The sequence below is a fragment of the Spea bombifrons genome, chromosome 1 (assembly GCF_027358695.1).
Source record: "Spea bombifrons isolate aSpeBom1 chromosome 1, aSpeBom1.2.pri, whole genome shotgun sequence".
Classification (NCBI taxonomy): domain Eukaryota; kingdom Metazoa; phylum Chordata; class Amphibia; order Anura; family Pelobatidae; genus Spea; species Spea bombifrons.
In genome coordinates this window covers 149,287,691-149,304,849 of record NC_071087.1, presented here as the reverse complement: position 1 = coordinate 149,304,849, position 17,159 = coordinate 149,287,691, and the positions used below count along the sequence as shown (strand labels likewise).

At 39.4% G+C, this 17,159-nt stretch overlaps 1 protein-coding gene across 1 annotated transcript; it reads right to left on the bottom strand.

Moving 5' to 3' along the window:
- Nucleotides 1-9,367: 9,367 nt before the first annotated feature.
- Nucleotides 9,368-14,912, bottom strand: MCIDAS (multiciliate differentiation and DNA synthesis associated cell cycle protein). Its single transcript, XM_053448059.1, has 7 exons — nucleotides 14,701-14,912; nucleotides 14,515-14,593; nucleotides 14,213-14,298; nucleotides 11,969-12,041; nucleotides 11,280-11,494; nucleotides 10,911-11,021; nucleotides 9,368-10,197 (listed from the first exon to the last, which is right to left on the bottom strand). Exons 1-7 carry the CDS (start codon nucleotides 14,797-14,799, stop codon nucleotides 9,727-9,729), a joined length of 1,134 nt encoding a protein of 377 aa, XP_053304034.1. The 5' UTR covers nucleotides 14,800-14,912; the 3' UTR covers nucleotides 9,368-9,726.
- Between the last annotated feature and the right edge of the window lie 2,247 nt (nucleotides 14,913-17,159).

Sequence of the window (17,159 nt, the reverse complement as noted above, 5' to 3'; positions counted from 1 at the left end):
CCTCCTAGGTGTTCTACTTAGTGGGGAAGGTGGCATAGTCAACGTCACAATACTGATAGTCAAGGAACAATGCAGGCAAGGCAATACAGAGTCAGGTTACCTAGGGGCAGAATGCTAGAAGAGCAGCACAGGTAGGACACAATACTTTGTCAGACATACTGAGAGTCAAAAACAAAGCGCAAACATTGACAGTTGACCATCGTACGTTATGACTGCCTGATATCTACTAGTATACTTACAATATTATAAATGAAAGTGTGAGTACACTAAATCTTAATAGATAATATTGCATTAATCTGGACTCCTGAACTCCATCTTTGGGCGCTCTGGGTCATTACAGTCGTCTGTATGGACCCAGTTCCTGACACTGTCATATGTTCACCCAGTAGCATAAGCCTTTGGGTAAGAAGCAATCCAAGACTAGTTTGCACAGGTGTTGAACTCTGGTCTTAACCACCTCCTGGGCAGATAAATCAAATCAAACATTTGTCACCTTGGTGCTTTCTGTTCCTGACATTTCCATTTGTAGAGTCTTTGTGCATGGATTACTGGTATCACGCCAGTCTGCTTTAGGAAGTTTGCCACAGTCTCTTTCTTTAGATCAAAATAGGCTTTTTGAGCCCACCAAGCAGGAAGAGTGCCGCTAAGCCACCCCATAAAGCTTAAGGCCATTGCTCCCTGGTTGCAGTCCTCTCAAGAGCTATGAGTAAGGCTTCCATGTTATCTTGAGGCATCATCTTTTGCAGATATTGGTTTGCATGGATTAGTTTTCAACCACTGTTCTGTTTATAAGTGGCAGCTTTTGAGGGATACTATGCGATCTCCTTGAGGACAATTATGCTCTGTTGCTGTGCCTTCAACACAGCCTCCATTGGACCAGTTAACAGCTGATTGGTGTCCTGTTGTGCCATAGGAACATGCATCGATACATGGTTTCAAGGAAATTCAAATCCCATTTTGACCACCAATTGTAGCAGAATGGCCAGAATTTTCAACAACAAAACATGAAAAAACCAGAGAGGATGCAATTTTATGGTTATTTATTGATGATACTGAGTTTTAATAATCTTAAAAACCAACAAAAGCAAAATAAATCCAGTTATAACAATTCCACAGGTTCCACCGACATACTTTGTACACGGTACCTTTTCCATGGTCAGGGGTTGAGGCACCAAATGCCTTCAGAGGCTGTCTTTTAAACTCTTGCAATGTTGTTTAATTACACTCACCTTAATGAAACCGTATACAATTTATTAAAACTGTGATAGCGGTAATAAAGAGCACTTCAACATGATACTCATGTGAAATGCATCTTTAATTGTGCCGTAATATATATACCGGTACTTGTAAAAAAACAAAACATGGATATGTAGTTACTAGCACTGAGATAATTTCGTAAAATTTATAAGGTTTTCAGGAACTAAGATATCATGAGTAAAATATATGTTAAAAAACATTGCTATACAGCTAATAGCACTGATATAATTTTGTTGAAATCAAATACGTTTTCCAGGAACTAAAATGTCAAATCTAACAATAGTTACAGCAATATGTAAAAATCAACAAATAGAAATGTACCTTGAGATTAGAAAGACAAAGGGAGTGTTCAGCGTAAGATTACTTTATGATCAGGGGTACACAGCAAAAGCACTTGTTGGAAGATGAGTTCACTGACTGGAGTGACAGAGGTTTTCCATTTGATTCCACGTTTACTCGATAAAAGATAGTAAAGCAGAGGTGTGCATTTTATTTTCATTAAAAGTGAACCTGTTGAAATACTTGTCAAAGTCATTGTCGGATCAACGGTAATGAGTAATATTATAGTGTTTTATTAAAAAAGCAGAATAGTTGTAGCAGCTTTAGCCCAAGAGAACATTATTTTTGTTTTTAGTTGTAGTTGATGCCATTTATTACGCCAATGGAAAACAATGCAAAGTTAACCTAGACTTTGAGGAAGTCACAGATCTCGTCCTTAAATTCCATCTGAGGTTCCGAAAATGTATGTAACTTCTCATCTTTTTCTCTATTAGCCCACAGAGGTGTGAACGTCGACTAAAGGTTCATTCAAAGCAAACTGAGACAAATAAGAGAATAGTTTGAAAGGAGCAAGAGCATTGTGTGTTTTAAACAGAGGTCTCCTCAATAACAAATCTGGGTTTTAAACCTGTAACTTGCCAGCCCTCAGCTAAACGTAGCTTTTGGTACAACTAGTCTTGAGTTGAGTCCTCATTGAGTTCATTAAAGTCTTTAATCAAAGGTAATGCATTTAAATGTGCCAATATAAAAAATGTGAGTAAATGGCTCTAAGAAGAGAGCTTTTCCCAATAAAATGTATCAACTTCAACTAAGGAATCCATCTTCTCACAGAGCAGTACATTTATGTCACTTTTATTTGTATCAATCTAATCCTCTTCTAAGACCCAAAAGTTATTATGTGACCTTTATCCTGCTTAATTGCTTGGTGTTTTTGTTCTACACAATTAATTTTATTTTAATTGTGTTTAGGGAAATCCTCAAAAGTAAGTTTCTGAATGCTGTGTGACCTTCCACACTAAAAGATTAAACAACATTACAGTAGATGGGTAAATTTTAATGTTGCCTCTTTAAATATTACACTGAATACTAGAGACTGAGGTATGCGAGCAATGTCCCCAGAGTCTACCAAACAGATACATTTATAGGTTCACAAAATATTGAAGTGAATCTAATGAAAGCATTTGTAAACTACCTGACAGCGGCAGTTTTGAAGATGTGTTAATATGTGAACTTCTTTTCTTTTACACCTGTTACTTTTTTAACGTCTGTTTGATTTCATAGTAGTGACGGTGACATTTACAGGTCTAAACTGAACAAAAACATTCTTGTGTCTATACATTTTCCTGAATCATCACATGCAAACCCTACCATTCAGGGGCCAGAATTAATAATTAATATATCCTATCTGCAATTACTGTATATTTATCCTAAAATACCAGAAGTAATATCCAGAAGTATGTGATGTAACATTACCCTGTGTGTGATGAAGTGAAGGATAATGTACCAAGCTAAGGGCTCTCATGTAACAATGTCAAAGTTTATAGATGGACCCTTGGCCTGAGCTTGTGAAAGTGCAGATCTGAAGCCTATAGCAGTCACGTACGCATTCATCACCGCCAGGACTTCTGCACCCTAAAATCCCAGAGCTACAGGAAACCCTACTCACAAACAAACAGAATTGTAGACGATATTAAGCATCAAGGCAGACTGAATTCAAGCAATGTCACAGGGAAGGCCAAGGTCTAGAATGCTGATAAAATGGTGATCAAAAGCCACACAGAAAAGATCGACACCTGGGTGGTGATACGGATTTTAAATTTTTTTATATAGTGCTTTGGGCACCCAACTGCATACATTAAGAACATCAGGAACTTTAGCAGAATGATGCATCAAAGTGCAATAAGAGTCGCCCAATTCATTCAATTCGATTTAATAGATGCAAAGACACACCTAGGGAGATGTTACTAGACACACCTAGGGAGATGTTACTAGACCGCATTACCTCCTTCAAGGAGTTTGGCCCTTTTCTCCAGTCAGTGAGGGGCATGCTATTCAATTCCATGTCACTGAAAAGACACTTTAATGGGGTCAACAATCATTAGTACTTACAACGAACCTTGGTTTGAATTCACTAAAGTCTAAAATGTTTTAAAACATTTCCTCTTGCTACAGTAACTAAACTGAAATAGTTATTGGACTAGTTATTGAAGAGAAGTATAAAGAAGGGCAACCCCAATGAGGATCTGCAAAAAAGAAAATTTGAGTTGGCCTTTTCTAAAGCTTTCTTAAACTCTCCGATTTATCCATTCATTACCCAAGGCAAGCTAAGACTTTTTTTGCAAGAGAAATACACTCTGTTCTGCCCTTCTTAATGTATAGTGATATCAGGAATCTGAAATGTTAAACTCATCCGCAAACTCTCTTTTGAATGAATTGACCTAATATAGGGAATATTTGATTCAGCAATGTTTTGGCACTTTTATTTCCGACTGTATGTTACCTCTCTCACACCCAGAGGTATTTCTGCTTTTGTTTATAACAATCAGCCTTGCTCTTGGCAGGAAGAGCACCACAGCAAACAAAGTCTCTGAAAAAGGAATACAGAAACACACTTCGGCTTTTCTAAAGTGTCATTAAAAGCAAATAAAATTTCTTAGATACATAATAAGCAAGTCATCGTGTATTTTCTGGTGTTACAGTAAAAAAAATACAGTAAAGAAAATTCTTTGTTTGTTCTTAATGTTGATGAACGCATCACCTGCACGTGGCCACTGAAATTTGTGTAACATTTCATAATTACCTTTCCTTCCTAGCATGTTACGTTATTATTCGAAAACAGTTTTGACCAGTTCTGATGTCTTTAGTGCTTAGTTGAGTATTATAAAGCAAATATTGAAAATAAATAGTCATTAGCTATTGAAGTTTGAACAGGTGCTTATTACAGGGAAGGTTCTGCGGTGCTTTCTGGTACACCTATGAAAGAGTTAAGCCAAAGCAAACGGCTACCTTCTTCAAACTTACTTTTGCTTTTTGTAAGGATTATAAATTGCAAAATGCAAATACCAGCCACTGACCAGGAGTAAGTCAATGTTTGAAGCACATGAAAGGCACTTTTGAAAACTGTCACATAAAATGACACTTGATGTATGTACATATTTATTTTCAAAGGCAGCTATGCTCAGAAACATATGAGCTTTTTGACTGCAACAAGTAAGTACAATAATAAATAATTGTTATGAACATATTCTGGTCCACATTAGCCTTTAGGAGTGAAGGCTACTTTTTCACAACATGAACAATGTTTAAAGGGGCTTCGTGTGTTGAAAAATTCAGATTTTCTCCTAAAAAGTTTCCTTATTCTCTATTAATCCCTTTAAGATAACACACATGTGTTAAACCACTAATGTCCCAGATGCTCCATAGCCTTATGGAGATGTGTGATCATCCTTTGTATTTTCACAAACACTGGGTAATTAATAACTAATTAATTATTGTTGATTCATCATTACCCTCATACCACATTCAAGGAAGAAAAAATTGATCCACAGAGTCCTAAGTACTGGAAAATCTATTATATAAACACAGTTCATATGGCTTCAGTTGTTAAATATTAATTTACTTGCACTACAATAAAATCCCCAGCCAACATGAGAGCTGAATGATTCTGGCCTAATAAAGAGTCAAGAAAACTGTACAACCAGAGGATTTAACTTGACTTGCTCACTTGTCCTAATGCAAAGAGTTTTCATACACCCAAACTTTGTATACCAGTACACGCCAGTACACACCAGTACAAAGTCCTGCAAAGTCCTGCAAAAGAGCAGAATAAAAGACATGTACAGATCTCAGTGCGCCTTTCCAGTATACTGGGCACTGCAGATCCCCCCTTTGGGACGATGTGGGGGATCAGTGGGTTCCTTGAGAAATAATCAAGACCAGAGACATTCTACTTGGTTCCACAGCTGTTTAGAGGATATAGAAGATACTATTTTACTAGCCTCTATTGATGTCTTGCTCGTAAAAATAAAGTCAGATGGTGTCAATGTATAAACTCGTTTTCTCAAAGTGACCCTTTATGACACCGTGCTTTGGAAACTATGGGTCATCAGAATAGAAAATTCTTATGGTCTATGACCAAGATAAGGAAATAACTAGACTTCCCTGAGCTATGTTGATTTTTTTATTTATAACTGCTTGAAGATTGTAATTCAAATATTTCCTGACACCAGCACTCTGCTCAGTCTGGTGTTTCTGTTTTACTAGCGTGCGTTCGTAAATCTTACCTTTTGTGTTGTTTGCTTGAAAAAGATTGTTGTCACATATTCGTGCCTTACAGATCCTCCACCCACTTGTTCAGTAAGTACGCAGTTTCTAAGAAGGAGAAAAAAAATTGGATGAGGCAAGTAAATGACCCTGTGCATACATGGAGTGTTTCAGCCGAGACTCTGATATAGAACCATAAATCAATTACCAGTACAATAGTCATTTGATTCACAAAACTCTGAGTTAGTATAGGTTGCTCCTCTTATGAAAAGTTCAAAAGTGAGGCAAGCTTAACTGAAAGAAAGCTCTAACTATTCGCAGTTTAAGTTGACACATTTTATTGGGGCAGCATAGAAACATTTGTAAAGTTACTGTTGATGGTGATATTTCTTGTGCAAAAATCAACATTGGGCAAATATGGATATTCACAGAAAACCAGCCAAAAAACGGAGGAAGTTCACATTTGAATGCCACCCATTAATAAAATTTGGTTTTACTTCAAGTTACGGAGTACCCCCCCTTTACATATGTTCATAACAATTCTAGAGTTACTACTGAGAAAATACAGAGCTGTATACAGCTTTTATCTCATTTTGTTCCGGTAAACTTCCTTTATCTGCAGACCTGGAGGCTGCCATTATTATCAGTCATGATATTTTGGTGACTTTCTATGCTCAAACACCACACTAAGCTGAGTCTTAATGGCAATGCACATCTGGGTGTTTAAGACTGAGACATTCTACTGTAGACCACAAGGCAGTTTAACCAGTTAGTGACCTTAGTACATACAATTACGTCCTATAAAACAGGAAAAGAGGAAAAACTAAGTTCTACGGTTTTTGCACAGGTGGGGACATTTTCCCACCAGTACACAGGAGATTAGTGTGTCTCCTGTGTCATCAGGATCTAGGATCTTCAAAAAAAAAAAAATATATATATATATATATAAAAATAATAAAATGTAAAACTATTAAATAATTAAATGGGCAACAGTGATGTCACTATGAGAGGGATACCGGGGGTGTTTTAAACACCTTCAAAGGAATCACCAGGTAAAAAAAAGTCTAAAAATAATAATAAAAAAATATTTAAAAAATAGGTGCCACTTAAATCTTCCACTAAAAATATACATTAAAAAAGTTCAAAATTAATGTAGGCTATGAGGCAGAATATTTGCATTAAAAACCTATTCATGTGAGATATTATTCTAGTCATGGGATGTTGCTGGACATAAACTCCAGCAACATCCCTAAACAAAATTGAATTTTTTCTTATTTTTTCGACATATTCAAAAAAGACTATTAAAAAAGAGGTACAAAGAGAAAGTTCTATCTGCCCGTGAAAAAAACACACAATATAAAATTGTAGAAGGAAAATAATGCAGGTCACTTAGGGGGGCAAACTTTGCAACCATCATCATTTTTTGCCGATGATGGCAACAGAATGAGAACCGCAGTGAGCAGAAAAGTACCAAAGAGCATCTATTAGAAAAGAAGTGTTTGCCGTCACCCAACTGCTGGAATGGTGTGTTCTACGGCGTTGTTGATTTTGAGTAGGTGAGTTTCGTACACCTGCGGCTTAGAGCGGCAGATCCTGAGTAAATAGAGAAGTAACAGCGCATTCCTTTAAGGTCTGCTTCATCAGCCCTGTGATCTGCCCATACTGTTATCTCTCCGACTGAAAACATGTCATATCTATCCCAATCCATCAGTTCTATCAGTGCCGCCACGGGGTGTGATTTGATTTCACAGCCGAATTTTTATAAATTACAGAATGATTTGAAAATGCAGCTGCAGTGTTTCAGAGGAGAATATGTTGCCCCCTTTCCCAGAACAAACGCTGTGACCTCTGTGTAAAACATCTGAAGGAGCAGGACCATGAATGATTGATGAACTTACCCCTTTTCAGATTTCTAGACTAATCATATGACAATTAATTGAATGTTTAACACACAAAAACAGAATGAACAGGTATTCTGATCAATAAAGCGTAATTCTATATGCTGTTCTTCCAAAGTGATTCAATACATTTATTTTTTACCATAGGATTCAACCCACCTGCCATGGTCCTCATTATTCTATAGACATATTTCCAGGCTTATTTTATCTCCAGCTCTTTGGACCAATTTTAAAGTCATAAAGTAAAAATGATTTAAGAATACATCAATTAAGCAGTCAGAGTAGAATACATAGCAAATTCTTAGCACCAGAAAAGAAAACACAACTGGGTTATAGAAAGACTAATTCGGGTGCAAGCTGTTAGGAGTGGTGCAGTTGCCATAGCAACCAATGAACCTTCCTGCCCCACTTTTACCATCAGAATTCCTCACTGTCCTCCTCCAGCCAGTTTTGAAAATGCGCTAAACTCTGCTGGATGGTTACAACAAATCAAATATAACATATGATCTAATATTTAATGTTCTGATTATTTATTTATGTTGTTTTTTGTTTCCTTATTTTTGTATTTCACTTTTGAGATGCTTAAGTAGATTCATTTCAATGTATACATTGCATGCAGAAAAGCTAACCATTGCTTTGATATACAGTGAATTACGCAATTACTAATGGGCTCACCAAATAAAAATATTTAAAAAATGAATTAAAATAGATTTTAATATTTACTTTTTAAACCCTTTATAAGCAGGGTGATGCGCATTTTTTATAGATAGGATAGACTCGTACATAATGTAATAAATAAAATAAATCACAGTTGTGTGTATAAATTATTTTACTTAAAAAATATTCATTTGGTAAAAGGTTTTACAATATCTGTTTTAACATAAGCTGCTGGAGTTACTAAATTGTTATAAAACATAGATCATTTGCAATAAAAATGAGTAAAAAAGAAACTGTTCCATTTAAATTACACAAACGTTTTATATTAGTGTTTAAAAACATTCTAAATACTATGACTGAACAAAATATATTTACAAATGGTATTTACAAACGAACATATAACCCTCAAATCACAATGATATTATTTTAAGCAGCAGTTGACTATTTAATGTACAATTGCTGTGTACATTAGTTCTACTGGGAAACATGGCTTAGTATTTTGAGTGTCCACAGGGTTGGCATCCATTTGGCACTGAGACAGTTAAAACAGAAATTGGCTAGTTACAAGTCAGTGCAAAAATTAAATTCTTCCTAAATTCAAATTTGTTCCTTAATGCAGCTGTACCAAGGGGTACTAAATATAAGGGGTGTTATGGATTAATGGACTTCCAGCATTAAAGGAATCCAACACATTATTAAATAATTAAAAGCTCCATAATATAAATACGTTTCTAACACCCTAATATCAGCACTTTAAAACGAAAAATAGTGGTTATGACCTCGTTGGAATAATCTTAGATTTTTTTTAAGACATTAACTTAACACTGGCGCAGACAGATCCCACTGAGTTTCAGCAGGAGAAAAGCTATCTCCTGAAAGTAAGGCTAATTGTAAAAGTGCAATCCCACGGGTGAAATTTATTCTGTGGCTGTGAATACCATATAATCAATTAAAATAATAGAAAAACAGAGTATTGTTTTACTGATACTCCTTAAATGAACATGTTTAGAACTTCAAATCACCAAAATAGATTTCCTTCATTTGATTGTTAAAATGCAATGACAATATACTCATCAATAAACACTTGTACTATATAGGAATGTACACCTGGCAGTCGTAGGGTTACTGCAGTCTTACTAGACCCTGAGAGCTGTGTTTTTGATCCAGTACTACCAGCGGACACGGATACAATGTTATGTAATGGGCAATTCCCAAAGCCCTGTACGGTGACTTAGCAGGAGGGTTTGGCGTCGCACGCCCTCTAGTGGCGAACCGGATAACCGTCATTACGGCAAGAAAGCACCATCATGAGAAACTAATTGGCGATTCCACGAGTGACTTTGGAAGTGTAGTTAGCTGATTGTGGCTATCCTCAATTGGGAACCCATCTGAACTTGTACCCTCCTCCACTTGTGCGGATTGTGAAGGCATTTCCCTGGGGATAAGCCAGAGTCCGGATGGTGCAGTGATCCTTTATGGAGGTCCTGAAGGAGATATCTTCTTCTATGTCAGTGTCCACCAGATCCACTGAGTTGTGTCCTGTGACTGTCTTAAGTCCTTGGAAAGCCCCGCACATTTTGATGTTTTGCTTTGGGTTGTCTCCTGATCGATCCATAGGTTCCTCGGATTGAAGTTTGGGACGTTTGGCTTCTGGGTAGCCGCTGCCCATGAGAGCAGCATTGCATTTCTTTGAGATCTCCCTCAAAATCTCATCCACTTGGCTGCAGGCTTGCTCGTTGCTCTGAGGGTAGTATTCCTCTAAGTTTCTCTTCACTGATTGTCTTGTTGTCAGTGTGTCAGATGAAAGCTTCTCATTCCCTCTGGATTTGTGGTACATCAGCTTCTACAAAGAGATCAAAGTAACAAGATTTTAGAGAACACCTTTCGTGGCCAAAACAGTCTCAAGCATTTGACTAATATTGCACACTGTAACTAGTTGCTACATTTCTGATTACATAACATCATATAGCATGGCCTCTCTAAAAACACCCTGCATTATATATGATGTCATTACAAAAGCAAAGTTCTCCAGAAATGGTGGCTCTGGGACACCTAAGAAATCAACTAGCTGAAGGACCAATACTTGCAGGTTTCTCCAACAATTAAGGCCCTGTATATATACCGTATATTGGGTGAGGGGACTTTGGAGCAATCTCTCTCATGTAACAATACATAATATAGAGCCGGACAAGGTCTTTCTGCAGCAGGAACTCACTGGTGCTTGAACTTCATAATGTATAGTGACGTCGTCAAGGAGCCTAAACAAACCAGAACTATCCTGCACGCTTTTCTGCTAACTCCCCCTTTAGTGAATAAACCCCTTTGTCGGTTTCACCCAAGCAGTAAACAGAGTCCATAAAATGCCAGAATTAACTTGATTCTGGGTGTGAATTTTATCTACTGAACTTTCCATACAATGTCCTGCACCATGCCACCATGTAGACCTCACACGATTGTGCTGAGCCCAAAGCTTAGGGTTATCCGTAACTGTGCGCCCCCTATGGGTGTTTTGTAAATCTGCAGCCCTTACAATGCCTCTATTGGTTGCATACTTACATCAAGCACTGAGGCCAGATGCTTTGCCTGGTTAGCCAGTTCCTTGAGCTGGACGTTTTTTTCCTTCAGGGACTCGATCTCTTCCTGCTTCTCACTCAGGGTTACGTGCAGCTGTGTGGGAAGAGAGGATCCTGGTCAGATTACCAGATCAGATCCCTGCACCCCTAGAACCAGTGTGTACAACAGTCTAGCAAAGAATCATGTAATGCTGTGAATCCAAGCTAAGAGAAGACATGGACAATGGCCCTAACAGAATAACACCGTGTGTGTCGGATAAAATACTGATGCAAAATGTGTGTAAAGGACACACATTAACTCTTTAATGCCCTTACTGTTCTAGTGTGAAGTATTTAGAACTGTCTTCATTACCTGGTTATTTTCCACCAAGGCATTCCCCAGGGCTTTCTGGTTGTGATCAGCCACGTCTCTCCAGTACTGCTCAGTCGTAGGGATAGGCTGGACGTTGATGGGCAGGAGATGGGCCGGCTGGGGTGCGGGCATGCAAGGGTCAAACACGGACACATCACAAGGTGGAAGCTGGAAGTCTGCAGAGCCCATAGCAGTCTGCATGAGGGAGGACTGGTCTGGGGAGGAAAAATTGCATCAAAATCAACTCTACACCCAAAATCCACCCCACATGCTGCAATTACTAAGCAATTCGCAACAGTATCTGAAACTGTATCGATGCGAAGTAGATCACTGCCCCCCCATACAGAGACTGTAATCTATACATTGTCTTAAATATAAACATGAAAATGGACACTCCAGCTAACACATGAACTTTAATGCATGATGGTTACTGTAAGTTGCTTATTTCTAGGAGAGATACACTAAGATACTACGGTATAATATGGGTTAATCGACAGTTTGTTTTTTCAAAATATCTGGTATTTCACTGTTCCAAGTTATGTTCCATTCACGCTTCTTGAAAAAAATGTTTAACAGATTTTTATTAAAAAAAACATAAAAATCCTCATAATTATCCCAATTCATCAATGCACGCATAATCATATATATATATACATACACACACATATACACATATATAGTACACTCACCGGTAATAAAGTTATCCACAGCATCTCTGAAATCCTGCAGATCGAACTGAGACGCGTCTTGCAGACAATGTCCCTGAAACACACACGTGAGACATATGGATTTAGCTATAGGCGACCCCAATGAGACAAACCCCCTCACAGCAACGCGATGGCATAGATCACATACCTGGAAATCATCGTATCCATAGGTTGGGAAGTGGAGCTGACATGTCTGCACTGCCATGTCCCAGGCGCTCAATACAATCCCAAGGAACGGATCGCGAAGTATTAATGTTAAATAACTAAGAGCTGCTCCTGCCCACGGTGCGACTAACTGATAAGGGCTCTGTGCAACCTGTCAGCCAGGGCTGCCCCTATACATCCTATGCCTACTCCTGATTGGATGACGGTCAGCCAATCAGCTCTCCCTCACAGCCTTGGGTGACAGATTAACCTGGGCTGCCTTCCCCTGAGTGCCGAGTTTCACCTGAGGGCTCCGGGCGGATAACCCGCAGTGTATCACAATGCAAGATAAAGGAGCCCCCCGCTAGCAGTCTGGCGCAAGTCAAGTACAATACTTAGGGCACTGAACATGGCTAATTACCCCCACGCTCTACATCACCGTGGGCTGCTGCTTTGTTTTGTTAGGTTGCCAAAGCCCCCAGGCAGCCCCTGCTCCTAGCCCTGATACACACAGCCCGATAAATAACCCGTGCATCTTCAGCCCCACAATACCCGCCATGACCGTTATATACGCCCGACGCCTGGATAATTCCAGAGGCTGCATAATTAGAATGTGCCATAAACTGCCAGTCTTATAGTTTATTAACCAGTAGAATGCCAGAAGCACAGCCAGTTAACTTAAGACTGGCACCCTTCTCTATGGGACAGAGCTGTTTATTTTGTTGTCACTGTGTAATAATTGTATAATAAATTAAATGTAAAATATACATATAATGTATTGTGTATAATGTATAGTGTATAATAGTGCAATATGTATTTTAAATACATAGTGCAATAAAGCGGCGGATTCGGCTGTTGCGGTGATTGTTTCGTGTCCCCTCCCCGTTCCTTTCTTCTCCGCTTTCTATATATAGTCGTTGGCTCGTAGCCCCGCGGTTGCGGAAGGACGGGCACTTGGGCTGTTTGAAGAAGGCTTATGTTTGGGATTGTTTCTGCCAGAAACACTACAGATAAACTGTCCATCTGACGCAGGCGGAATACAACTCCCATCACTCCCAGCCAGATTTGCAACACTCTATATTTTGGCATTTTAACGTCCTTAACGTGTTATGGGAAAGTGATGTTTGCCGCTATATATATGATCCAAGTGAAATTATATATATGGGGGGGTTCTTATATTTGACTTTCTCCGTTACTTTGTAAATGTATTCATTCTCTATATGTCATTAGTGTACTCTGTACATTTATAATCCATAAGGGCACATATGGGGTGTACCCTTACTGTCAAACTGTCAGGGCTTATTTTAAAAATAGGGGCGATGTTAGACTGCTCCTTGTTTCTAGCCCCAAGAGCTTACACTCTGAACTCAGACTGCCAGGAAAGTATAAAGCAGCACCGGCTAAATCTGGAAGTCTCTACCCCAACTGATTAGGCAGTTTCTGTAGTAACCCCGGAGCCGTTACCACAACACAGAGCTGGGGCTGAGTGCAGCCGGTGCACCTGCCGACGATGTACCGCCTGGGTGCATGTACATAGCCTGATGCAGCAGCACACAGGTTGTACACAAGGGCTGCCCCCCCCCTAATAAAGCTCTTGCAGGCTTATATTTTAACCCAAATGCACAAGTTGTCACACCGGGCCATATAGTACATACCACTGCACACAGATACATGCAAGCAATGAGCACCCCTCCGTTACACGTATACAACATCCTAGTAGCGGAATCCTCATTAATCGCCAGTGTATTTATGTCTGTAATAATCTGTCCCCCCCCCCCCCCATCCTGGATCGGTGATAACATTTCGCAATTTAGTGCATAATGTCCAATCGCAATATAATAATCTTGAGACAAAGAGATGCTCCTGCCTCTTAACCATTTGCATGCTGTTAGGAATGTCAGACTGGGTGCTAGGAATATTTATAACGGACTCCTTGCGAATGCAAACATCTAAGAACCTGTAAATTGTCATCTCCCCGGCGTGCTGTCACTTAATGCATATTGTTACATGCCGCTCGCAGCTAGGGGTCGGACTACAAGTAACCGATCAAAGGCTTTGGAGTGTGTCTGGGTTTGCTATTACCTGCTGGGTGAGAGCGCCCCCCGCGGCGTCCTGCTGTATGACAGCGTCACAGTCAGCCAGGTCCTGCCAGTCAATTGTGGAAAGCGCTGCTGGCAGAAAATACTAGCTGTTAACTTTTCTCTATATGATCTACCGCTGTCAGCCCAAGCATCAATACACAATTAAGAGATACATAATGGAAATATAGTTAATGGATAGATAGATAGATAGATAGATAGATAGATAGATAATGGATAGATAGATAGATGGATAGATAGATAGATAGATATGTAGATAGATAGACATTGCATAGCAGATCTTACCTGTGTTCTCTGTATTAGGATCTGGATCCACATAGATAGACACTGATCCACTGGCACCTGCATAAAACCCTTTTGACACCTGCTTAAAAAAAACAAGAGCAGCATTTCAGTGACTGCACTTCTTGGCTGCATTGAGTTTCTCTGCCGATATGTAGAAATTAGTCTACGCGGCATAATGATAAATACCTTTTTCTCGACCTTCACTGGCTTTTTGTTCTGTCTGTTTTGTAGATCCACAATCCTATTTGGACATAGCCTATCAAAGGCTTTCCTCCTGTTCTGCATCCTTACAGGGATATTAACTTTATCACGAATGCTAACGTGAAGTTGACGCAGCACTGCTCCAAAGTTGTCTTTTCGTTGCCAGAAACCGCAATGTGTGGGAAATGAGTCCTGGTACCCCTTGCTGCCAGCTGTCAGATGTAACTTATAAATCGGGGGCCCTGTTGGAAATGAGCGCGATCATCCAATCAGAGGCTCGGATTCCTGCTGCATCTCCAAGGCTTAGCGTCCCTGGTAGCAGGAGTCGCGCCTGCGCAGTAACTGCGGCTGTGCTCTATAGAACCCGCCAGCTCCCGGGCTGCGCGGCTGTAACAGGGTAGAAAAAGGTGTGTGAGTTAACCCTATTGGCACCAGAGGGATGAGTTTTTTCTCCCTCTTTTAATGCCCAGGTAGTTCAAAAGAAGATACATGGGGATCACATATAACAGCAATAGGAGGATTGTGTGTCAAAGTGTGACACCTGGTTAATGTCACTTGGTGTTGCCATGGAAACACACTGATCAATGTCAGGATGCTGCTATTGTTGCTGTGTTTGTAGTGTTCCAGGGTACACCTACACAAGAGCGCTATACAACCCACCTGACACAATGCCATGTATATTACCGTGTATTCTGTATCGCTCGGAGTCAGTTATATCCCTGACACTCTTATGTTCACCGATCACCATAATAATGCCCGGTGCCCTGTACACCAGTGTGGCCCGAGAGATGCACCAGCATGGGCCCCATCATCTCTAACCTGTTGATGAAATGCACCGCACCCCGCGAGCTGCGCCCATCCCAGGGACCTGACCTCCCGTTACACAATCTCTGCTCGGAACCCACAACGTATTTGCTTTGTGTTTGACTCTTGGCTAACGGCTCGTTCGTTATGCGCCAAGAGGTTTCATTCCAGTCCGTGTGTCAATCAGTTCTAGATAAATACCCCTGGAGTAGGCTATTTGTAGATCGCAAACGGCTGCTGGTTTCAGTCCTTTACATCGGCCGGTCCCTATTGTGTTTATTACTATTGTTATCCTATGTCCTGGAATATGAGTAATGTAAATGATGGGGATAGAAGTATTTATATCAACCGATGATATCTGCCATACTTACATCTCATATGTTATCCCATGTGATTGTGCAGAGTGTATCTCACACCCCCCGGTGATACAGAAGCCACTTTTAATAAACTGCATTCCAGATGGAATTGTGAGCCTGGGTTGCCTAACATGGTTCTGGATAATCCAAAAATACAGGACTCTGTAATCTCACTTTATTTGGGTGTTCTAAAACTTCCACATCTAAGTCAGCAGCAATATATATATATATATATCTATATATATATATATCTATATATATATATATATATATATATATATAGATAGATATATATATATATATATTCACTTAACCCATAACTGTATTGGTGTAATATAATTGCCCATATAATATAATTACCCATATGTTGTGCTTTTTGTTTGCCTGTGTAATTGGTTGTTATACCAAAGGAGAACAAAAGTGGGAAAAATGACTTAAGGAGAAGGGGTAATCTTTCAAATACACACATAAGATGGGTTTCTAATACATGTATATTGGCTGATTGGTTTAGACAGTGGGTTCTCAGAAGGCTCTAAAGCAGAGTTGGACCCCAGGAACCACCATCCTTCTCTATGACATTTTTCTTTGAAACTACCATTATGTGTTAGATTTTTCACAGTTTTATACAAAAACAACCTGGCTAAGAAACCGGTCGCTCTTGTTTCCAACTTCTATCCTGCGGACATACATACATACATACACATACACACATACACATACATACATCCACACACTCTCTACTGACAAATACTCCCTTATCACACTCCTTGTGTCTTCCTAAGCATACCATATTCATAACACAGCTGGCAGAGAACACAAGGCAAAGCTCTATGTGAAGCAAAGAATAGTCACTAAATAGTCAAGCGGCTTATTTGGTTGCATGGAAGGTTTTAAATAAAAACATCACCATCAACTAAATCTTTCAAATAAATTTATCAAAGTAAACTTACTATAAAAATGTATCTGACAGAGCTCCGAAATGCATTAAAAAGTGCAGTCAGTGTTCTAGTTGCACGGGGCCTTGTTGCGGCATGGAGGGTGGACTTGGCCGGACCAGTAGCCCATTAATAGGACCTAATGGAGTTTTTATTGAACCTTTCCTATATGTTAAAGAACTATTTATTCTGAATGGTTAAAATGTATTTCGCACACACAGACACACGTACACACAGACACACACCACACACACAGACACGCACACACACAAACACAGCTTTTCAATATTAATGTTATTTTGTTGTGATGCACCATGTACATGATTAGTGCAGTCTAGAAACACTTTTT